The 25170-nt window shown below is 39.9% G+C and overlaps 1 protein-coding gene across 4 annotated transcripts in view; it reads left to right on the top strand.

Moving 5' to 3' along the window:
- The window catches only part of kcnh7 (potassium channel, voltage gated eag related subfamily H, member 7), a 75486-nt gene that overhangs the window by 16508 nt on the left and 33808 nt on the right, over positions 1 to 25170 (top strand). For 2 of the 4 annotated variants that reach the window (XM_044110314.1, XM_044110315.1), the window contains exons 3-8: positions 6920 to 7075; positions 12387 to 12866; positions 14795 to 14815; positions 16411 to 16434; positions 17900 to 18114; positions 24200 to 24625. In XM_044110314.1, coding sequence (XP_043966249.1) covers positions 6920 to 7075; positions 12387 to 12866; positions 14795 to 14815; positions 16411 to 16434; positions 17900 to 18114; positions 24200 to 24625 — 1322 coding nt within the window. The remainder of the gene's footprint in view (positions 1 to 6919; positions 7076 to 12386; positions 12867 to 14794; positions 14816 to 16410; positions 16435 to 17899; positions 18115 to 24199; positions 24626 to 25170) is intronic. The other 2 variants (XM_044110316.1, XM_044110317.1) reach the window with 2 other exon arrangements.

Raw genomic sequence — 25170 nt, 5'->3', positions numbered from 1 at the left:
ACAAATTTACTTCAATTTCAAGAATTTCAATTCTAATTTTAAAATTTGTTTTAGTATACTCTGCTAGCAGTGTAGTGTGATTAAAGCGCATCAAACACGATTTTCTAATCCATAAAATCCAACCAGGATTTCACTGATCCTAGTGCGTTGGATGAAGAGTCATCACCTTCATTTTGATTTATCTGAATCTAAAATAGCTTTAAGTTGTAACATGTTTGGAATTATTGCATTGGATAATTGTGATTTGTACCCAGTATAATTTTAGCAACGCTGTGACTAGAAAGGATGACATTCAGCTGTAGCATTGCACTAAGTCAAATATTTTTCTCAGATCGGTTTATTATTAATAGATTCAAGAGCTGTTAAACTGAAAACATTTTGATTCAGGGGTGTCTTACTTCATTTTTTCTCTCCAAATTTAACTGAGCTCCACAAACTAAATTGAGACTGTCCCCAATAAGGTAGACTCATAAAACGGAGCCGTCTCATTGCTTAGTCAATAACTTGGGAAAAGGAACTGGAACGGTGAATCCTCAAGCTTAAAAAGAGGCACTGCCATACTAGAGTGGAGTGAATGCAATCCCAGAGAGAGTGGGGCGGTGTGAGAGAAGTGATTTTATGGTCATGGGCCTTGCTCCTTTTGTGTGTGTGTGGTGCCTGAACTGTAATTAAGACACAGCTCTGTGGGAACACTTGGCTACTGAGGTAACGTTGTCCTCGTCTCAACTTCGTCCCCCGCGCCAACAGTTGTATGGCTGTTAATCCTCAATCCAAGGTGATATTGGGACCGTGGAATGAAAAAGTGCAGGAACAATTGCTGCTTTTAAAATTGGATTCAATTAAACTACAGTTAAGGCAGTGTCTCCTACCCTCATTAGGAGTTTAACACTGCACTGTGCTACTTCACTGATGGCGTTAGCTCTGCTAGCATGTGTCACTCTGACTCATGGAGAAAGTACCTTATTGTGGAAAATGTTTACATCCATTTATATCAGTTTTGTCACCAATGATTAGGCCTGTCATTTCTCTGAATAAATGGCCTCAGTAATTATTGCGATAAACAATAATATTGTTGTTTTGGAGCTATTTTCAAATATTATATTGACAATGATGTATTAATGAAGACTAATAAAGTTACATTTTGTGCGGAAAACTTAACACTGGAACTGGAAGAAATATCCAAAATAAACACAATTACCAAAAACAATAAATGAAACATGCATACCAGTTGCGTACATGTGAAGCCAATAATCTTTGGTTTATGAGGATAACGGCTGACTCACCGAAGCACCTGAGTGTAACGGAGCCAAAAGACGCGACCCTCCGCACCGCTTTGCTCCCAGGACTTCAAAGAGCTCGTTGGCCCACTGCGATCTGGCATATTTAGTGTTTGCACTCGACAACACACTGTACTGTCATCCTGCCGAGCCATCTGTGTAGCAACAGATTACCAGGTAGCCCCCCCTTAATCCAGGTAGGAAGCACCGCATCAGCAAGGAAACCAAGCCGAGCAGAAAATGTTTAAATCAATAAGTCCTGCGTTTCCTCTTAAGCTTACGGCTTGACCTTGACGCTCTGGGCGACTGCAACAATTCAGCAGCCTTATAACAACGCCGTCGTACATATAGGCTCCTCTTTGACGTCCGGGACGGATGATTGGCAGCTCTGTGTTTATCAGCCGACTTTCACCTTGCCAAAAAGTTTTTCGCTCTTTCTACTTCCTCAAGTCAGCACTTCCTCCCATCCTCTGAGGCTTAGAGACCAGAACAGAACAGATTGTGTTTGTGTCATTGTTCACCCATCCATGACTGTATGTTTGAGTGTGCAAGAGAGCGCAGACTCGCAGCTTTGTCTTTCTCCTGTTTTTTTTCTCATTTTGATGTTTTTAAAGATGTTTTTTTGGCAACGTTAAAACACAGCATTTCCCTAGAAACATTCCAGTCAGAGTTGCTCTGACTGAAGTTGTTTTAGTGCCTTTCAGAGGTGCTTTCTCTCATTACGCTGCAGCATGTAAACCAGCTTCATCGCCCGCTTATTACATTTACTCGGACAGGGAACATTCCGCTAATTAATGCTGCTGGCAGGCCGTGTGTGAGCGACTGACTCAGTTTGGGCCACGCTGAGCCCGCGACGCACGAGTCTCGTTAGTGTTTGCGGCTCGCTCGGCGTGCGGCGGAGAAGTGTAAACGGCTTTCTGTTTGCATGAGGATCCCCTCGTGCAAACGTGAGTGCGCGTGTGTGGTTTCGACCCTTCTCCGAGGCAGGCGGGCAAGAAGAAATTTGCATGGGTAGCAGCAGCGGCTTCTGGGGAGCTGTTTGATCTGTCCAGTTTTAACACATCAGGCGGTCTTCTTGCTGAGAACCTGAGCAGCTATTTTCTTTCTCAGAGCGATGAAGGGGAGGCACATTAGGGCCGGGAGGAAGTGAGTGGAATAACAACAGATAAATAAGACAGGTGCAGACAAGGGTAGCTTAACGACAGAGGAATAGGGCAGACAGCCTGTAGCTGCGTTTTCATTACAAACTTTAACAATATTGCAGTACATTAAATAAGAAACGCAACTAAAATCGCGTGAATGAGTAAACTAAGATTAAAATACCGGTAGGTGAACTTTAACTAAGCATTTTTACAAATAGACTTGGAAACAGTGATGTACAGCATTAAAGGAAGCTGGTAGAAATGCTTTTCAGATGTTTTTTAAATCCACTTCCCCTTCACATTGTGCTGCTTTTGTTGGTCTGTCTGACAAAATACCAATAAATACACTTTCTGGTTGTGACTTAATGTGAAACAGTTCAAGGTGAACAAACACTTTTCCTGGGCTCTGAACCAACCCCTCTGCCTCGCTCTGCGCTGTCACCCATTTTTCATCTTCTGCTGTTTGCTTCTCTTCTAAACTTCTTAGGCAAACCAACCCATCAAATTTAAAAATGAAGGAAAACACATTTGCTTCCCTGAGTAATAATCAGGTGATATATTCTTCCTCCCTCCCCGAGTCTTTGATCATTTGTCAAACTATATTCAAAACGAATTGGGTCAAACCTGATTCATAGTTTGCAGCCCTCAAAATTGGGTTATTTCTCATGTAAACGTGCATCAACAAACATTAAATATGATCCGTTTCTAGTGTAAACAGTTGAACATGATATGTAAGGAAGCACCGATCCTCTAATCTCTATATTGTCCACAGAAGATCCACCACTACGTTCTGCAGAACATAATACTTAGTGGTCATGAATTATAAATGGATGGACTTTAATCATTCTATGAAAAGATGGTGTGTTTCTATTCACAGAGCCACAAACACTGATTCTTTTAAAAAGCTTGAGTTTTCACTTTGTTTGCAGAGATTAGTCTCAGGATGGAAACCAAAACTTCCAGTTCGGAAGCCCCAAAGGTTTAATGCCAGGGAATAAATGCTGAGAAAATTAGATTTGTGGCAAAACGTCGAGGAATTCACTTTTAGTTCTGTGGCAATAATCTCTACAAATAGCTTTTTAGTTAGGGCTGAAGCAGATATGACTTTAAGTTACAGTGTGGTGGAAGCTCTGCCTTTTATCCAATGCGTTTTTATTTTTGTTGCATCTTTTATTGCTTAAAATGAGTCCATAAACTATTGCTTCTACATCGTCGGATGTAGAAGAAGTTTGATACTGTAAATCCACCTATGGTATGTTTGGGGGTTTTATGGGATTTTCTTCTGGAATCGGGATGTTCATGAGTGAAATCGGTTCATGTGGTGTGTTGCTCGTGCTGTGTGTCTGGACACACAAACCGATCGAACTTGTTGTACTTTTATCGGCTCTGTGGTCACAGAGATTTGGAAAATCGGCCGACAATTCTCAAATCGTGTCGTGTGAACCAGACCTAAGACTCACAAGCTCTACTCTCCTTGTCTTGCTATGGTAACGTTTATACATCCCCTCAAAATAAGATACAGATGCGCCACAAAGACGAACATTTTACGCTCATGATAAGACAAGCTCAGTGGGAGCCCTGAGCTTGTTTCTCTGCAACTAGACGGTCCGTCTGGGAGTGATGGGAGAAATGACACCTGAAGTGTTGCTTGTGCACAGGGTGCTTGGTCTCTAGTGGTGAAGCAGTTTGAAGCTTCATTGCCTCATTAACGAGCCGGTCACCACATCATGCAGAGCTTGGAATGTGGGAATCACCTGCTGGGATAAATCCATCCTCCTGTCTCTTTTCTGGGCCTCTTCTCCTTCGCAAAGAAACTTTCCAAAGACATCTGATCTGTTTCTTACTCATTTTGCTGCTTGTGGGCTCAATGTTGGCGCGCAAGACGTAACCGAGAGAATCCGGTTAAAGGATTTTCAAAATAAAAGATCCTCCAGACTCAGATAATAGATAAAACGGAAATATTTAATTATTGGTCCACAGACCGGTACCGGTCCGTGGCCCGGGGTTTGGGGATGACTGCTCTAAAGTAAGTTTCATACTGCAAATAAAGTTCTTTTGTTTTAAATTCTTGTTTCAACTCTTGTGAGTTGATAAAATGCCTCTCCTGGTAAAAGAATAAAGCCATTACCGGACTCCTTGGTGCTACATATGCTCTATATTTTGCACATAGAATAGACATTTCTACAGTATAATGCAACATATTCACTGTCAGGTGCCCATGTACCATTAAACAAACTGCAAAACAAGTAAATATATTTTTGATGCGTCATTTTCTTGTTTTTCCACCTACAACTGAAGCACTTACTCCTATAAAGACTTTTATTTGCAAATGCCAGGTTAGAAGAATTAAATTTGCCTTCGTGTGGACTCTCATGTCAATGCAAATGTGTTGTTGTGTGTGAGCGTACGCGCCCTCGAACAATAATGTTCGACAGCGACATAAGACCCGGATTCATGGTGATTTAAGCCTCTGTGCAGAAACCCAACGGAGGGAACCTGCTTCCAGGACTGGATCATGTAAATTTTCCCTGTGATTTGATTCCAGATAAGGATCTTATTTTGTTATTCAGGAGTTGAAGCCAAATGAACATTTGCTTCTCTCCTGAGCTCCTTCTTGTTTCCATGGAGATGCTCATCATTTTCATTTGCAAACAATGTGAATCAAATTAGTCACGGCGTTAACAGAGTTGCCGTATTGGTTCCCCCTTGGACTTTTTCACATTTCGTTTTAAGTTTGAGGGCTTTCAAATGAAAAAACCTAACTATAAAAACAAAGCAGTGAAGCAATAATGTCAAAGGGACATCAATACAAGGATTGTTAGTATAGATATTCACATCGTAGTTTCTAAGTTTAGTTTTTTTTTTCTCTTTCTTAAGGTATAGAGGCAGACTTCCACGGTGTCGACTTCTGTTTATTCTGTTTTCTCTCCTCTACTTCTGTCTCCTTTCCCTTTAAACCTTTTCACCCCCCGTTCTAAATCAATAAACATTTAACAACTTTAAAACTGAATTTTTTAATGTCTCCAGGCATTAATAAATGTTGCTGTAAAAGTTGTTAAATTCCACTTTTCCAGCTGCTGGTGTGGATGAAGATCAGCTGATTGGGGTTCTTCCTGTCACCTGAAAACAATAAAAACAAACACTCGCTTGCTTCCGGGTTCCTTTATGCAATTGAGAAAAGTTGTGATAACACCTATCCCCCCCTCTCCTACTCCACTGAAAAATAATGGCTTGATCCGTTCATGGTGTTGATGATTTACTATTAGGAGCAGCAAACTGCTTAGCCCAGCAGAACTGCAGCTCCCCGAATCATAAATCAAACTCCAGCCTGGTGGAACTGTTGTTTTAGGGCACAACGCAAAAACGAGACACTGAACTAGTGGAATAAAGGAAGATCACATAACACTGGCTTTCTGCAATTAGTCTGTCATATTGGGGATTTTTGCGCGTTCACACACACACTCGTAGTGTATCAGAAGATGGGATGTAGCTGAGTGTGTGTGTGCAGCAGTTTGTCTGTGTTCCCCCCAAGAAAAGAAACGCAGTGAGCTGGGTGCCTGCTGGGTAAGCTATAAATAGCACTGTGGTGACAGCAAGACTTAGAGCCTAATGCGAGAGGTAGTGTCTTCCAGAGATGTCCATGTTGATTCCTTTTTTTTAATGTTCTTTTTTAAACCTGATATACTTTTTCTGTTGCGGTAAAACCTGGCTGCTGTATTTGTTCCTTTTCTCACAAGTTGATTAGACTTTTGTCATGTTTCATTGTGTTTTATTAGTTAACTTAAGGCTGCAGGAGGTAATGTTTATAAAAAATGATTTTTACATCTTTGTTAAAATTGCCTTTCTGCTCCTAGTTCTCCTAGTGTCATCTGCAGAAATGTACCGCTCTGTCAGAAACAGCCAATCAGAGCCAGGAGGAGGGTCTTAGCGCTGTTAATCAAGCTTGTTTACGCGCAATTAAATGTGCTAATAGCAGAGAAACAAATTCCTGTTCCAGGAAATCTGTTTATCTGCCATCATCATTAGCCATGCTGATTAGCCTTAGCATTCAAGTCAGGCTCTATAGTGGGAACTAGCTTTAGCATAGCAGAGAGCACAGCACTCTGTAACTAGTGGAAAATGTATATTCACCCTTTAAAAACACCTATTGCAGAAAGTATGAAAAGGGTCTTATTTAACTGAAATATCAGGGGGGGTTTTGTTTGTTTTTGTCAGTTCTAGGTCCAGGACAACATATTCAGTTGTTCTCCTTCCTTTGCTGCCATTTTTGAAAGTCAGAGTGATAGCACTCAGACTGTACTCTGAGCACTGAATCAGTTTTAACTCAGTTGTTTTGGGCAAAAAGAGTTTCTACATTTTATCTTGATAAAATGTAGAAACTCAAACTTTATTGTATCTATTGAATTTTATGTGACACAAGAATACAGGTTAGTGCACAATTGTCAAATGAAAGTAAATTTAGTTTTATTTTATTTTATTTTTTTTAATCTTCTGTCTTAGGTTCCAAGTTCCCCTGCACCACCCACATCATCCCGGTAAAGAACGAGGAGGGCGTGGTCATGATGTTCATCCTGAACTTCGATTACATCCTGGACGACATCAGCTGCGACTCGCTGGAGAGACTTAACCACACGTCTCCCTCCAAAGCTGACCAGCGTGAGTAGAGACGGCAAACTCTTCAGGGGGAAAGTCAGATAATGTGATATTTGGTGTTAGCTTGTCATTAAGCTTTATACATAATCAAAGACACTCATACAAGCGTGCAAATTCAAGTTTAGATCTCTCTGCAATTATTGATTGTTCATAAATCACAATGTTGGGCAGCTTGTACTCGTTGCAGCTGCAGGAATTGGTTGCTCGACAAATGCTATGGTATGTTGACACCGGCCTTTAGAAGACACTGATGTTTGCCCTCTATCATCTCTAAGGTCTGGCCCAATTATAGCTCATACCCTGCCAGGAAGGCCTGATGAACTACTTGAAGTGCGCTGTGAGAGTTGCTGTAGTGTAATGGTGTACAATGCCATTCCCCAGAGGTTCATTCCTCCTCCTTCTGATCCTGTAAAAGTCTGTTTCTTTTTGCACTTTCCATCTTTGATACAGAAAACAGCAGTAAGGAGAACCAGAGGTCACCTCAGGATGACTGTAATTGGACAAAGCTCTTAACAAGCTGCTCTGCCTAATGAGGGATGATGTGAAGAACAGGCAGTGTGTTGAGTTTACAGTATAATGAAGAGGTTTTATTGTTGTTGTTGTGCACAGTCTGGTAAATAGTATATATAAATGTGCAGATTTGACTTTGGGAATATGTCCTGCTGGTATATCTCAAAAAATTGTAATATTGTGGAAAAAGTTCTTATTTATTGTTACTCCTTTCAAAAAGTAAAGCTCATATAGATTCATTACTCTTAGAGTGAAACGTTTTAAGCTTTTATTTATTGTAATTTTGATGAGTATGGTGTTCAGATAATGAAAACCTGAAATTTCATGTCTCACAAAATTAGAATATTATATCAGATTAATAAACGATGATATTTTACGGGTTCTTATTATCTGTAAGCCATAATTCTGCACTGGTCAGAGATCATAGGAAGCAAGACGAAGACTCTTTATTACATTGGGTTGAATGGGCCAAACCAAAGTCAAGTTAAGTGTTGGTTTGGAAAACATTTTACGTATATAGACACTGTAAATCTGTTTGATACTATGGTGACTTTTCAAGGTAGTTGGTAGCACTAGATTTTATCTGGAGGTAACAGAATAAAGGGGGTTGAATACAAATGCTCTCAACATTTTTTTGTTCGCAAAAATTTTTAAACCATTTTAAAACCTCCATCCTTATCCTCAACAAAGGAGCTTCAGTGGATGTAAGCTGATATTTTTTTAAGTGTTGCAGTTTTACAGGGTTGCTTCAGTAATGAGCCAAGTGTTACATGATCTCATTTTGTGTGATGCATTAGCTGCACTAATTGATTTTTGCATCCATTCCGCAACCCCCATGGACTCGCATTATATTTGAATGCGGCAAACCGGGACCACTTCCTCAGAGCTACATAATTATGCACTTTGTAAGTACATTGTATTTATATAACACCTTTCACAGGTCAGAAAAGCGCAAAGTTCTTTACAAAAGGAACAAATGTTAAAAACACAAGAACTCATAAAACTGAACACATCAGATAAAGTCATACAGCATAAAAGTACTCAAAAGCACTAAGATTAAGATTAAGGCAAAGCACTGCACAATCTGGGGGCTTCCGCTCCGAAAGATGAATCCCCTCTGGTCTTTCATGATCGAGGAACCTTTAAAAACCTTAGACTGGAAGATCTCAGACCACGAGAAGAGATGTAGGTCTCTAATAGTTCTGAGATGCATACTGGGGCTTGACCGCAAAGCGCTCTGAAAGTAAATACTAAAATTTTAACAGTAATTCTAAAACATACCGGCAGCCGATTTAGAGATCAAAACTGTGCCGTCTCTTTCGTGTGTTGGTTAAAAAGCCTTGCAGCGGTATTTTGAACTGACTGGAGACGGGTCAAGATCTTCCTTATACAAATCAATTTAAAAAAAGCTCTTACAAAAGTCAAGGCACGAACTGAGCTGGGGGCACGGCTGCAGCCAAGATAAGTGGAAAAGAGAGACTTTCATCTGTTCAAGAAACTATAAAGAGAATTTCTTCCCATCATACTGTTAAGGACAGAGGAGGGGACAAAGTGACAAAGATCTTAATTTTTTTAAAGGTGTCTTGTGGTTTGGTAAAGCTAAAATTGAAGTATTTGACCATAACAAACTGTGTTGCATTTGGACAAAAAAAACCAGAGAAGCTTGTAAGCTTGAGAATAAAATCCCAACTGGGAGCAAGGAGGTGGCCCCATCATGTTTCGACTGGTGCAGTTCTCAATATAAATGGCATCATAAGGAATGGACATGAGGAAATGTTGACGTACATCTTAAGACGTCTTGAGAGAGAGGGTGAACAGGTTTTGGTTTGTTAGACAGTGTGCAGTGTGACAGAGAACCACAGCAGCTGAAAATGTCACAACTTTGGTCCCTAATCTAAGCGTTTCTACTGGACTATCAGATGTGAAAACAACCTAAAACATCAAAAGGCAATTCTACCAAATGATGTAAACTTTAGAAATGAAAGAAAGTCATAAAAAATCTCTATAAAATCTGCCCTATTGTAGCATTTCATAAATTGAAGTGTTTGGTGTCCCTTAAGACTTAAAACGTGAAACATTTAAGCTGATTTTATTGTCAGAAAGTTGGGAGAAAATATTTTTTACAGAACGTTTGAATATCTTGATGTACTTTATGCTCATTTCAAACCCTGATAGCTTTATCGCATTGTATTGCCTTTATTCTCATTTGCATTTTCCTGCATTTGGGAAATGTGTAATGAAAGGAAAAGAGTTAAAATTCACTTCCATTACTTCAGGCTCTGTGCAACAACGCCCCTATTTTCTCTCTTAATAAATGAGAGCAGGCCAAAACAGAATAATCTGTGTAATTGGAGGACTGGGAGCTCAGGTAAACACTCCTTTAGGTAAAGTAATGCTTCATGCAAATCATTTAAGCACATTCACTGCACAACTGCTGTAGTTAAGTCCGATGTCAGCAGAAGTCCGAACCAGAGGCAGAAACAAAAGGAGATTAGCCTCTTTTTAAACAGCTTTCCCTTCTTTTTTGGACTTCTCCCATGTCGACTGAATCATGCTCGCATTACAGAAGGACATTTCTCTCCCCAACTGAGGGCCCAATTAATATTCAATGCAAATATTACTCTCTGGTATCATAGCAACAAGGGCCACTGAGTGTCCACTGGTTGTGTAAAGCTGCCTGGTGGAGCAGGAAAAGAATGAGAAGACAGAGGAGGGAAGAGACGCCCTCAAACACTTCATACACCGAAAACCCAGGAAGTGGACTCAGGCCAGCTGTTCCTGCAAGGTTCAAATCGGCTGTTTCCGTATCGTCTTTTGTAAGCAGACGTTATTATTACGTAATAAAAAAATGCGTTTGAAATTGCGCGTGAATACATTTGTTCATGCAATGGGTCATTAAACAACGTAGAAACGACCACTTGTTTCATCTTACTTCAAATGTGCTTCAATATTTGCACAAGAAATTATGCAAAAATTACTTTTTTGCTGTGCATGGCTGTATTTTATGCTTGACGTAGCTGGATATTATAAGGCATACCCATCATCTGTCGCTTCAGCAACTAAAGATGTTTTTATTTTGGAGGAACGCCACAAAACTTAGAAAAACCCAGAACTTAATTTCAGCCGCAAAATAGTAATGCTGCAGCGAAGTCAGGATTTTGGATGCTCAGGTCTTATCTGCATTAGCAGAGTTATTATTGGAACAATTAAATTAATTTGTGCACTAGGAAGTCACACCTCCTCACTGTGCAGGGTTGTAGATCGTTCCCTCCCTTGCTGTTTATTAGAATAAATTAAGCAGAGGTTGAACTAGGCCACACAACGTTGGTTAGCTGCATTTAGTTACTTTTCATATATAATTTGTACATAGAATAATTCCTGTTGGCATGTCTCACTTTGAATGCAAATGGGTTTGGCTTTCATCATGGCAGGAAGACTTGTGTTTGGGAGCTGCAACACAAATGCAATATGTATGCCATATGTTCACGCGGCTAAATGATTCACTAGACGGAGGCCACGATTTGTTGTCCATATGTTTAAATCCGCAAGCGTCACTGTCATAACATGACTGCACATAATGTAAAATGCAGAAAAGTATGATTTGTAAATACTGTTTGTCAGTGAACAGGCAGCTCAGCATTTATTCTAAAGTTAGTCTTATGCTTCACAACTGTTCCTGAGAGCAGAGTTGTCTTACATTTATCCTCTATGACTTTGTAACATTGGGCTTTAACTCTCCAGAGGCTATCAGTCACTCATTAAAACACTGAATGTAATCCTTTAAAGAATCCCCATCTCAGTGCACCGCCGCATTATACAATTTCAGTAAATGTTCCCCCCATACCCCCTTATGAATAATTAAAGGGAAATTGAAGATTGAACTTGAGCCTGAAGCACAATAGGCATTTGTTTTGATCTGAGCTTTTCAGATTGCAGCAGTACCAAGCTTTCTGGTGCCATTAGCCAATACCTAAAATATCAGATCTGGGCACTTTACTCAAGTTCTGTTTTAAGCACCCTGGGAACAGCAGTACAAGGTCAAAACAAGCAATGTTAATCCCAATCCGTTTTCTTCCCTCAGTAGTTAAGTATTGCTCTTGATTTTTAACTTTTTTACTTCTACATTTTACTAGGGTTTGATGTGATAGACCAACCTAAATAGTATATCAGTCAAAATGTTCTAAAACGCTTTTTGTAATCTCACCTGCAGGTTTATTTTAGTATTTATCAACTAGCTTTATGCATCTTGAAACTCAAATCTTTTCCAATTCATCTTTTCAAAATAGGTCAGGATCAGTCAGATAGGATGGAGAGTGTCTTTGCACATTTATTTCAAGTTTTGAAAAAGATTCTCAGTTGGATTTAGGTCTGAACTTTGATTAGGCCGTTTCAACACATGAACACATGCGATCTAAGCCGGTGTTTCTCAGTTCCAATCCTCAGGGATCACAACCCTGCATGTTTTAGATGTTTCCCCTCTGCCACACAAGTGTCTTGAATAGGTGGGTGATTAACAGGCTTCTGCAGCACTAGATGGCATACAGAGGAGGTCATGCATATTTGAATCAAGGGTCCTAGAACAGAGACGCACCTAAAATAAACAGGGCAGTGGTCCCTGAGGACTGGAATTGAAAAACATGGATCTCAGCCTTTTGACTCAAGTGTTGTAGAGCAGGAATGCAGCTGAAAAATTCCTGCTCTACATGCAGGAGCCTTGAGACGTTCTAGCCTTAGCATTTTAGCAAGAGATTGCCAGAACATCTGGATCTTGACAGTGCAGTTCTTCTACCTTTTCTCCCACCAGGTAGAGGGAGGTTCTTCCGCTTCCGTTTCCCAGCCTTACCGCTCCTGGGCATCAGCAAGCAGTCCCTTCCCCAAGAGGACCCAGACGCGGTCATGGTGGACTCTCCTCGACGCAGCGATGGCTCGGTGGTGACACGCGACTACCAACTCCCCACCACTCGCGAGAGCTGCAGTCCATCCTATGCCAACGACACCCGCGCTCTCATCGGCCCCAGCCATTGTTCAACCCCGGTATCGGGCCCCTTAGACCACTCATCCCCCAAGAGCCCCTGGGATCGGACATACCAGGGCCAGGCTGTTGCCCAGACCCAACACCAGAGCCAAGAGGACACACTTACTGCAGCGCCGTCAATCCCAGGCCTCACTCCGACTGCCTCTAGAGAGACCGTGTGCAGTATTCGCAGAGCTTCTTCTGTACATGACATTGAAGGCTTCGGTTCCAAGTACAAAACTACATTCAGGGACAGGCATGCCAGTGAAGGTACGTTTTACCCAACTAAATCCACTACTAGTTGATTGGTTACTAAGGCAGACACAGTAGTTTGTGGAGAGATTTTTAAATCTCAGTAGGAGCTGAATTTTTATGTCTAAACTAGTAACCAGCTCAGTCACAATCAAATTAGCTGCTGCCGTAAGTTAGCGAGTTGGAATATTCACAAGAGTAAAGGGGTGATGGTTCCTTTGTGAGAATACCACCTTGATTACATACAAATGGATCTCCAATAAAGCTTTGTTCTAGTTGAATGTAAAGGCAGTATTCCTCAAGGATGTCCCTTTAAATTCCTCAACATTTGTTACAATACAGCCAAATAAATGCTAAAAAGAACTGGAAACGTAGCTAAGGCGTGTGCTGGTTATTACTTTCGAGAACAACAGAGATGTGCAGAAATTTAGGGAAAAAGTCTATGAAGATATGAGAAGAGGTTGCTGAAGATAGGTCAAGAAGAGAAGTGGCCCTTCTACAGCAGCAGTTAGAGCATCCATGCGAGGTTTGTTTCTCGAGTGTTGATGGAGAGCTGTCAGTCAGTCTCCATTGCGTGTTTGTGGCGTTAGTGAAAGTACATGATAGGGTACTGAGGGAGAAGGTCCTGTGTTCAGAAGCAGGTCTAACAGAGATTGTTTGTGAAGGTGGTGAAAGTCATGTACAAGGACAGCAGTGACATGAGGTAAGATGAGTTGAAAGTGCTTCCTTGTGTGCAATGACGATGTATAAATTGATGAACAACCAGAGGCGGGAGTCCCCATGGATTACAATATTTGCAGACAACATTGTCATCTGCAGTGCGAGTACGTTCTAGAGTTCTAGAAAGAAGTGAGTCAGTGGATAAAATAAGGAAATGATTTGTGAATGAGAGGGAAACACAATGTAGCTTCAAGTGCTAGAGGCATAAAGCATGGATCAGATAAGTGCTGGGGTCAAACATTCATAGCAAGAGGCAGCGCACAGGATGGATCAAGAAGGTGGAGGCAGCATGAAGTGGATAAAGAAAAGTGTTATGGGGTAGTTAAAGAATGATAGCTGCAAGAGTTGGAGTAAAGCTTTACAAGATGCCATTATTATTGGATCACCTGCTGTGCTGTGCTGTTGAAAACATTTTAATAGGTTTAGCTGAGACAGTTTGGGCATGCAAAAAGGACAGATGGTTCATATTTTGTCAAAGGATATTGAGTATGGTGACAGGAGGGTAGAAAAAAGAAGACCACAGAGAAGGTTCAGGGATGCATTGAATGTATGAGAGCAAATAATAATCCTAGTTTTAAAAAGCAACATCAGAATTTCCCTTACAGAAAAAAAGCTCTAAAAGTTAAACAGTAGCAAAGCCCTCTCCGACAGGTGCACATCAAATATTTTCAATATTTTGAGACGACATTGAAATAACACTTTAACTGATGAGTATTAACTAAATTTTGTACATAATAACAATAAATTAGGGTAGGTATGACAGAAGAGAAAGGTAGAAATAGGATGAAATGGAGGCCAGTAATCCACTGGGGAGCCTGGCTGAAGGGGGAAGAAGTAGAAACTCTGTGTGCTTTAAATGAAAGATAATTTAACAATGATTGAACTTAATTTTCATACAAATATGAAGATATCTAAATATTTATTGCCAAAAGAAAATGTGGTAATTTGTCTTCTTTTTTCACCTGCAAAGATGTAAAAGCAAACATACTGTGTGTGTCACCGATCATCTTTAGATTCCTGTCATGGTCATTTCTCCTCTTAAGCTGATAGTTAAAGTGTCAATTCAGCCCAATTACTCTACTTCACCCATAAAGTGTGATTTTCATTGTAGTCTCTGAGAAAGGCTGACACACTAATATGTGCGCTTCATAGGGCGTGATTTCATGCCACGTTTATTCCTATTTCTTTACTCACCTGCAGTTCCCCTGTCTTTTTCCTCCTCACAGACAATGGTCGCAATATCAAAGGTAACCAACAGCAGCTTGCTGCATCCTGGACTTATGCTTCTTTTGGCACGCCTGTTGGACAAGACATGTATAACGCGCAAAGCCTGCTTCTTTGCATGAATTTCTCCACAGAGGATTTCTGTTGAATGCAAATGCCTTTGTGGATGACTGACAGTGTGTTTGTAAGTTCTCGAAGGACTAGCGCAGCACTAATTGACGTAGTGTGAGTGTACATGACCGGGCTGACCCTCGCCAGTCGCTCGGCGAGGGCTCAGTACAGAGAACACACACTGACCCGTGCACGCGCATGCATGAAGCAACTCTTTCTATTTCTCTCCTGCTTGTTGTCTATTGAAGAAAATCAATGAAGCTTTTCACAGTGAAACCTCCCACTGTCTTTAACCTCTGTTTTTGTTTGTTTTTCTTTCTGTGCACCCTTTGAATTTATGCTGCCACATCTAAATGAATAGAAACCTGGCTGTGTTTCCATTTAAAGTTGATACACACACCCCCACACTACACCGTTATTAAAACAAATTCACAAACACACTTCTTATTCTGGATGCTATAGGACATGCTACTTATTTGCTGTCTATGGCAGTTTATTCATACACCCTTTTAGAGGTTCAACATTGTGTCACATTATAACCACAAACTTTAATGCATGTGTTGAGTATTTGTACACGAGAGACAAACAAACTGAAGTGGAAGCAAATGGATACACGGTTTCAAATGGTTATAACAAACTGAAAAGTGTGCCACGCATATGCAATCCCTTGATTTCAGCTTCGGACGTCGAGACACGTTTTGCCCTTAGCTGTTTCCAAAATAGTGGAAGCGCAATCAAATTTGAAGAGTCTGTGAGCAGCAGTTGGATTTATGTTTGTATAAATTCAAACATATGATTATCCTCTAATGTAAACTATCGTAGCCCAGATTATTTGTTTCATCTGGTTGTCCTACTGGAAACAAAACCTTATTCATGGTATCAATTTGTTTGCAACATATAAGATGTTTGATGTTTTTCTCCATGACTGGCCAACAGTATTGAATTATATCAGCCTGCATCTAAAATCTCCAACATAAAATAACAAGTACTCATCTCCAGAGTAAAGTCCAACTCCACATTTTTATCCAGCAGCGCTTATATCTCTCATGTGGATAGTAAATAATAAATCATTCTGCTGTTCTCATATATATGACTTGTATCAGATAAATATCGGTATCGGCCGATATTCAAAGTTACAATATCTATATCGTAGTTGAAATAAAAAAGTTGAATTGGGAAATGGAAACCATGCATCTTACTTACACTTTATACTTATGCCTACATTGAACCGTCACTTAGAATCCCATTAAAGTTCAAAACTTGTGGTTGTAGTGTGGCAAAAGGTAGAAAAAATGGCTATTTCTTTATTAACATTGAAGATTAAGTTATAGTAGTGTACCTGGCAGCATCAGCTCTCTAATCTCGTTCTCGCAGAATCAACCAAGGTGATTGCCTGATAATAGCACGATGTTGATGTTGTTTACACCCATGAGCCTACAGTCCAATCAGCGTCCATAATCCCACTTTCCCCTCTACCTCCTGTTTCTTCTCTCCCCTGGTCTGCTAGTATCGCGCTCCTGGATGGCTGGGGGTATGGCTTCAGCTTTATCTTTTAAGTTATTCTTTATGACTGCTGTGATGTACCCTGACTGTGGCATGCATTGAAGCTGCGCATGCAATCTCTCACCCTCAGCTGTCTGTTTCCCCGTCCTTGACTCTCAATCACTTTAACGTTCTTGGTGAAAAGGGAAGCAAAGCAGAGCAGCCTTCCTTTGCTGGCTCACACAACTGAATCAGCAAGTCTGTTTTTTCACCTTCGATCATTCTCATTGGGCCACATGTCGGTGTGCGTGTCTGTATGATGGCGTCATGTTCTTGAAGAGTTGTATGCTTTCGTAGGAGGCCAGAAACTTCTTGTCTGCTAGGCAGTTCTTTTTTTAAATGCTGTAAAATCCTGGAAAGTATAACACTCTCGGATAAGGAAGCATTACATAATGGAAGTTTACATAATCTCAACTTTGGCATGGTATGGCCTTTAATGATTTATTTGGACTGTTTTTGTTGCTTTTTTTCATGGTGGAATATTATACAGCATTTAATTTTAATGCATTTTAGAAACAACATTAAGCGTGTAAGTTTGAATCTGTGGATTTGTGTAATCCACATAGAGTGAAATACGTACATATTCACCCAAATCACTTAATGAACTTTTTCACATTTCTGTTAACTTCTATTTCCAGATCTTTCACCCAAAGTATCACAGACAAGCCATTTTATAGACCAGGACTGGGTGATTTTTAGCTTCACTAAAATCCAAAAATCCACCGCACCCTAAATGCTTACACATTGCCAAGCAACAACACTCTTCAGTGTGAACGGCGTTGCTGAGGGAAGAATAAGACTCAAAGTTGTGAGGTGTTTAAAATGAAGGCAAATTCTGCTCAAGGTTTAGGAAGCTATTTCAATGTTTGCTGTTGTTGGATGTTTATTTATGCTGCTGCAGAACAGAGACTTGGATGGTAGCTGGAAATTTTGCTCTTTTGTCGTTTTATACTTCGACAGTTTTTGTCGATTAATGTCAGACTTTGTGTGGTACAACAAGAAGTGACACAGGAAGTCAATTTGAACAGAATCTGTTCAAATAAATCAATAAAACCATAAACCATGAAAACCTTCATATCTGTGTTAACTTCTGACTGTAAATGTATGTTAAAGCTCCATCAGACAATGACTTGTTTTCAGTGTTGGGTTGCATTCTTTGATTTTTGTCCTGACAGTTTACATTACCTTTTAATGAGGAGCTTTAAGCAGCCTGTTAATTTGAGATGGGTCAGTCAGAGGGTGTAGAGTTTGTATTTCGGTGTCTGTTTGTAATACCAGTGTTGTGTTGTGGTTCCACATACACCAGCAGCAAGGACCTCTCCATTCTCACTCCCTGTGTCACGACACAAATGACCTACCCCGGCTGTTTTCTGATGTCCACAGTTCACAATCCTAACAAAAACCTGGGTCACTGTTGATCGGCGCGATCCTCACCCCATCACTTTCTCTTTTAGGGCCACTCAGCCACATCAAGTCCAGCCTGCTGGGCTCCACCTCTGACTCCAACCTCAACAGGTACAGCACCATTAACAAGATCCCCCTCATCACCCTCAACTTCTCTGAAGCCAACAATGAAAAGAAGTGTCCCTCACCTCCTTCTTCTGAGAAGACCATCATTGCCCCAAAAGTCAAAGACCGCACGCATAATGTCACAGACAAAGTTACACAGGTAGGGCTATGGCTTTTCTATGTTTTTTAAACAGGGATGGCGTTCCTCTTTATTAAAATCTGTGCTCAGGCAGCAGTAACAATGGATGTCATTATGATACTACAAATTTGAAATCAGATTTTTATGTAACCATCATGTTATAATGTTATTCCCTCATCAAAAGTGTGACATTGATTTTTTTTTTTATGCACATTTGGGAAGTCCTTTAATCTCCCATTGCAACAATTCAGCTGTGCAAAACGCAATGTAGGACTGAGCACCACCTTCAAGGACAAAGCTTCTCCTCTGAGCTCCAGTTTGCAAACTTACGAGCTTCTGCCTTTCAGAGCAGCCCAGTCCCATAACTCCCCCATTAAGCTCCTTCAGACTAGCCAGCAGCAATTAGCAAACAGCTGGTGAAACTGCACTTCTGCTGAGCTAATTATGAGATCTTCTTCTCAATGAAACGCTGGTAAAAACATTAACAGAGGAACGATGCTGTGATGACGTCCTGAAGGGGGAGTGTTGGAAAAAAAGCAAGAGTTTCTTAAAAAGACAGAAGCCTAATTTCAAGGCATGAATTTATGAAGTAAAATTTAATCTAAATTATATTTGATATATGCTGCATTTTTATAAGAACTGAAGGTAATATAGTGTCTTGATTGTGATATAAAATGGCACTTTGTGGCTGGAAAACATAACAATGGCCCTTTAAATGACAGAGGTGTTGAAATTCACAAGATGACAGAATCTGGCCATGAATTTCATTTTTTACTTCAGTTACTTACGAACTAAAGTCAAAGGTAATTAAGTTTGCTTTCTTTTCTATTTCATATACCAACAAACTGTAAATACTTTTTGCTTTCCTATTTTTAGTAGTTTTTGTCATTGGGATTGTGCTTGGCCAGCAAAAAGTACTGCATAGTTGAAGAAAGTGAAAAAATGCCTCATTTTTACATTTTTTTTACTAATAAATCTAAAGAATTGTAGCATGGATTTGCATTCAGCTTTCTTTTCTCTGAATCCACTGGATTTTGTCTTCACCTGATTAGTAAATAGAGGCCATTAGTCTTCCACTCCACAAGTTTGGCCATTTTAAAGGACAAAATGAAAGTCATTGTTGAAAAAAAGCCAGGAAAAGTCCCATTTACAGTTTACCATAAGCTATAAATACATGGAAGAAGCCGGAGTACGCTGAAGGAAACAAACCAGACTACAGTGGGTAATCTGATGTGGGCAGATTGAATCCACAGTCTCATCTGTCCGCTTTTGAGTCTGAGGACACTTAATTGAAACTTAAGGGGGCTAATATGTAAAAACCACAGAGGTGTCTTTCACTTGCAGTGAACAAGTTGGGATACTCTTACAGCTGCCAGACAGCATCCACAGCTTCAGGCAGATTTCTAGAGTTACAGTCGGGTACGGAGGTCATCACCCCGGTTCCTGGCAGGATGGAGACCAAACACCAAGTAGACGGGCAGTGTAAAGCGAAGTATTACAAGGGCTAGGTCAGAGCTTCCTCCAAACCACAAGTTCCATCTCAGTTTTGCATTTTTACCCATCACCAGTGTAACGGATAAAGGATGGAAGACGTTGACCCCTGTATGCACTCAGACCGCCTCTGCTAGAGGCCGTAGACAACATCTAGAGGCAACGAGAGGGCAATCCAGTGTATCGTACTGATCGAGAATTGATTTCATGTCAAACTTAAAAAATAAATGAATAAATTAAAGTTTGACATGTACTTGCATTACATTCTCCTGATTTATTCCCATAGAGTGCCACCTTTCACTTCAATTATCATATTTTCCAGACTATAATCAACATTGGATCATGTTTCCTTCCCTTCAAAGTAATGGATTTTAATTTGTGTTTGGCTATCATGTGAAATCTCAATAAAATAGATTGAGATTTGAATTTGGACTAGTTCAAGGGGGTGTTAATGTCTTTGCCAGACGCTGTTTCTGCATAAGGAGACCTGCCATCAGAGAAACGGTGCTGTGTCGCCATCATCTTGAGTATAAGTGCATAATCAGTTCTCTAGAACCCTGGCTGTGAAGAACACAAAGAGACAGCAGATGTCTTGAAACCAACTCTGGACTCCCGCGTTCATCTGAAGCTACGATCAAGGTTTTGAACAGACATGCTCTCTGCTGGCCTTGGCCGCCTTGCTGATTATCACAGGCAGATGGAGGGTTTACCCAAGAAGCTGGTCAGCAAAGAAAGAAAGCGCCCTCGTAGCATCCCATAATGCTTCCCCACATTTTGAACATCTCAGTTTGTATGTTTCATGCCCACATGAACCTCAGACGCCTACTGCTCTCCAAGTTTAAATTCCTTGGCTTTATCTGAAACTGAATCATTATTGACAAAAGCCATAGGATGAAAGATTCAAATCCTAAGAATCATACATTCTTTCTGACAAAAGAGCCCAAATAGACCCAAAGAGGAAAATCCGTTGTTCATTTGCATTTTCTTAAGCAAGCGGAAACAGAAGCTTTGCGTGATCCCACAAGAGTTTGAGCATAGCTAAACTAGGTACAATAAATAATTAAGGTGGTATCTTTTATTTAGACACAGATTGGCTACAACACCCTAATCTAGAGCTGTAATTCTGCCAACTGGCTGATTCCTCCCAGGGTTTCTACCAGGCAGAGGGATAATGTCTCCAAATATACTGATGGCTAATGGAGTTTAGAGAATTGTGATGTTGTCTTGAATTTGACTTGAATGATTGTTGATTGGAAGGAATTCAATCATTGGTTTAATGAACATAAGCTAATGAAACGTATGACCTTTACCAGACTCTAAATTGTAATTCCTGTTGCATTCAAGTGTTGGGGTGTTTTCTCATAATGTCAAAATAAGAAGATGGCAGAAATTGTCTTGGAGAAGCAATTTTTTCTACTCATCAACCTGAGAACGTTTATAAAGTAAATTTTAAACAGATGACTTGCAAGAATAAAATATTACATACAGACAAACTTCAAAATCACCCTCATGAGTTTCCTTCCACACTATTATCGTGCTAAATGTTAGTTTCTGATTTTAATGCAATGCTTTTATTTTTAAAGAAGGAATAAAATGATAATATAGATTTGCAAAATTGAATCTGAACGAACAAGACATTTGAAGCAATCCTTAACGATTTGGGATCAAACTAGATGTCGTTGGCGAGAATGTGTCGCATCATGCTTGAGGAAAACTAAAAGATTATCAGCCAAAAGACTTTTAACTGTTTGTGTTGGTGGTGGAGGATTCTTGATTTGAGGTGGTTTTTCAGCAACAAGTCATGGAGCCAATAATTCTAGATTTTTTTTTTATGCTAACATTTTGTAAAGAAGACAGAGCTGAAAATATTGTAACATAAATTTAAATTCTCAAATTTTATTGGATGCAAAGTTTTTTGGTGGGCATTTTCTGCACTAGTAGGTTGGACTTTTGATTTGAGCACACTTCCTTTTCTTGTCTCCAGGTTTTAGATGGACCACAAAGCACCAAATCGAACTTCTGGTAGCTTCAATTTGACAAAACAATTATGTTACTTTAATTAAAGCAGCAAGTCTGACTCATAAAATTAGCCCTTATGCTGATGATACATTACACTTTCTACAAAATGTGGAAACCTTTTTGACATTAAAACTTATAAACATGGTCTTATTTACCTTACGTTATTCCATCATTAGACCACTAACCAGTGTTTAATGGTCCAACATTGAACATATAAAAATAGTCCATAAGAAAGCAGCATAATGAGTTATTGCTACTAAAATTGGGATTATTTAAGTGACTTTAGTTATCGCGGACAGAGCAAATTATTTTGATGATATTCCCATTTCGTAGCATGAAGGACTTGGAAAACTGTCCTTTCTTTTTCCCTTAGCTTAGATTTTCCTGCAGCTAAACATTGAGTTGGACCACAATCAAAATGGGCATTTTACACTCCAACCTTTAATAAAGTGGAAGTTTGATGAATAATAGAACACATTCACTTATCTGTCCTTTGGTTTCTGATTGATTTCAAAGGTTATTCCATACAGAGGGTAATAGCTTTTGACCCTGTCCAGCGCGCAGATGGAGAACTTTCTAATGGCCATTTCAGTTAATAACACTTCAGCCGCCTTGGTGCTATACATCATCCCTCCTCCCCATCGACCTTTCTGCCTTTATAATCACTGAAATTATAAAGGTGGCCAGGAATGAGATAAGGAAACATCCGAAGATGATGAATGCGAAATGTATTCGGTTTCAATTCCCAGCTCTATCATTCACAGTAACTGTGACGGTCTTCGTACGTCCCAATCCTCTCTCTTTGTGATCCTACGTTGGACTTCCATAATTACTACTGAAGGAGTCAATGCCTGAGGTTTACTTAGGAAACTTAAATGAATAGTTGTTTCCCCTACTTGAGCAAATTATTACCTCAAACAGAAGAAGATACTAGAGTAAATATTTCAATTACGAAGGTGATCATATTGTCTGATAATTACCGTAATTTCCGGACTATAGAGCGCACCTGATTATAAGCCGCACCCCCTACATTTTTAAAGGAAACACATTTTGTACATACATAAGCCGCAGCGGTGTATAAGCCGCATGTGCCTACATTGAAACATGAGATATTTACACAGAAGGTGTTTTTAAAGTTTTAATAATATGCCGTAGCTTTTCTTTCTGAACAGCAGCAATATAGGAAAACAACACTAACAGGGCTGGTTTAAATAACATACGGTTAAAAGTCACGAGAGCCGTCATCCTCTTCCTCCTGTGCACTGAAACCATGGAAGTCTTCTTCCTCACTGTCTGTTTCCTTCTTTATCGGCTCGATTGATTTTAACTTGAAAGCTGCATCATATGCATTTCTTCTTGCATTCTCGATGATGAGGGTCTGTTCAAGCTACTTTTATTCATGCACAAAGCACGATGTTACATTAGTCTTCCTCTACAGATATATTCCAGCTGTCTCATGCTTACCTTTTCTGCTCCAGCACCCCTACTGGCCGTTAGAAAAAATTCCTAAATAAGCCGCATCATTGTATAAGCCGCAGGGTCGAAAGCGTGAGACAAAAGTCGCGGCTTATAGTCCGGAAATTACGGTACACCTTTGTCTTTCATGCAACCGTCCAGATACAGAACCTTGCTACTGCATTACATCACTACAAAATGGTGCATGTGGAAGTGGAAGGGACTTTCGACATTCTGGAGGAAAAAGTGCAACAAGATATTTCCTTTATACTCTCAAACAAAATCAGTGCCTTAAGAAGTCGCCTTATTGATTTTAAGGTGAAGTTGTCTGCCCTCCATGGCTTGTTGATCACCAGGTGAAAAGTTCAGTTTCATCTAATCAGAACAACTTCTTCCACAGGTTTAATCAAAGTAAAGGAAAATAACAAAAATATAGACTGTTTTTTTAATATATTGTTTTTGTAAGCAGGTTTTAAGGCATGGATCCTGATAATTATGCTGTATTTTCCCATAAAACCGCAATAAAATATGTTGATGTTTGCTGTTATAAAGAGGTTATACCACGTCGCTACTTCAAACAAAATCGTATTCAAATGCGATTTTGTCTTTTCTTCAGTTTTTTTAATCTATTCTTAGAGATAGAACCATAGAGTTCAGTCATAAAATGTTATTGGATAGAAAAGTTCGTCCCACTGGGCCATAAACTGAAACCACTTGAAAAAACCTTGAAAAGCCTCTGTGACTCAGTGTACCAGTTTATTAAAAAGGAAAGTAACATGTCTTTTTATATTTTTGGATGATCATTAAAACATCTTGAACATGTGTACATATGTCAGTTTTATACATGTTTTTGCAAACTCATTTTTATGTTTAATGTAAAAAATCTGAAAACATATTTTGATATCCCACAAAACAATCTACAGAATATTTTGCTTGCCAGATAATTTTTAATTTGCATTTATACTGCACAGCGAGATTCCTCATGAAGAAATGTCTTAACATTTTATTTTTCTGTCCAAATTCTTGCAGTTACTTGTCAGCCTTTTTTTTTTTTTGTGCTATATTTGTGGAAACTGGTGCAAACGATTTACTCTTATAAGAAATCATTGCAGCAAATTGATAAATGATTGTTTCTCCTCAGGTTCTGTCTCTGGGTGCAGATGTGCTGCCTGAGTATAAGCTCCAGACTCCACGCATAGACAAATGGACCATCCTCCATTACAGCCCCTTCAAAGCAGTGTGGGACTGGCTCATCCTGCTGCTGGTCATCTACACCGCCATTTTCACGCCCTACTCTGCTGCCTTTCTCCTCAATGACCTGGAGGAGCGGAAACGACGGGTGTGCGGCTACTCCTGTTCTCCGCTGAACGTGGTCGATCTGATGGTGGACATTATGTTCATCGTGGACATTCTAATAAACTTCAGAACCACTTATGTCAACTCCAACGAGGAAGTGGTGAGCCATCCGGCCAAGATCGCCATCCATTACTTTAAAGGCTGGTTCCTCATAGACATGGTGGCGGCCATCCCATTCGACCTTCTCATCTTTGGCTCAGGATCGGATGAGGTGAGAGCAGAGAGAGGGGCTGGTTAGTAAACAACCAGAGATTACGCTGATTTTGTTCTGGGGTTTGTTTGGTTTTTTTTGCTACATTTTTACAGCAATCTTCTCGACCACAGCTCTAATGTATCCATTAATGACAGCACAACCCACATTAACAGATGTTGCAAACACAGCAGGACTGAAACAATTAATGGGATTGATTGTGATGAATCGATCGATTAAGAAAAGTAAACTAATTTATCGACCGATTAATCGTTAGCCGGATTGTACAGGTTCACAAAAGGCATTGAAAAGGGAGTCCACATTCGTTGTAACATCGATGGCTCTGAGCTGTAATCTTAAGCAGTTAGCCTCCTAAATCAATCTGACACTCAGCTGTCAAATCTGCTTCCCTCTGATATTTTTCAAGAGCCTCAAAGAAATCAGTTCAAAGGTCTCTGTCTTCTGCTGGCAACTCTGCAGTAGAGAAACTATTCTGCTCATGAATGTCTGAGGGGGATGAGTTAGCAAATTATCTGGCTGTCAGAGAGCAATTAAGAGTGCTAAGG

Source organism: Gambusia affinis, linkage group LG24 (assembly GCF_019740435.1).
Source record: "Gambusia affinis linkage group LG24, SWU_Gaff_1.0, whole genome shotgun sequence".
In the NCBI taxonomy this organism is placed as follows: Eukaryota; Metazoa; Chordata; class Actinopteri; order Cyprinodontiformes; family Poeciliidae; genus Gambusia; species Gambusia affinis.
This window is presented reverse-complemented; position numbering and strand designations above follow the sequence as displayed.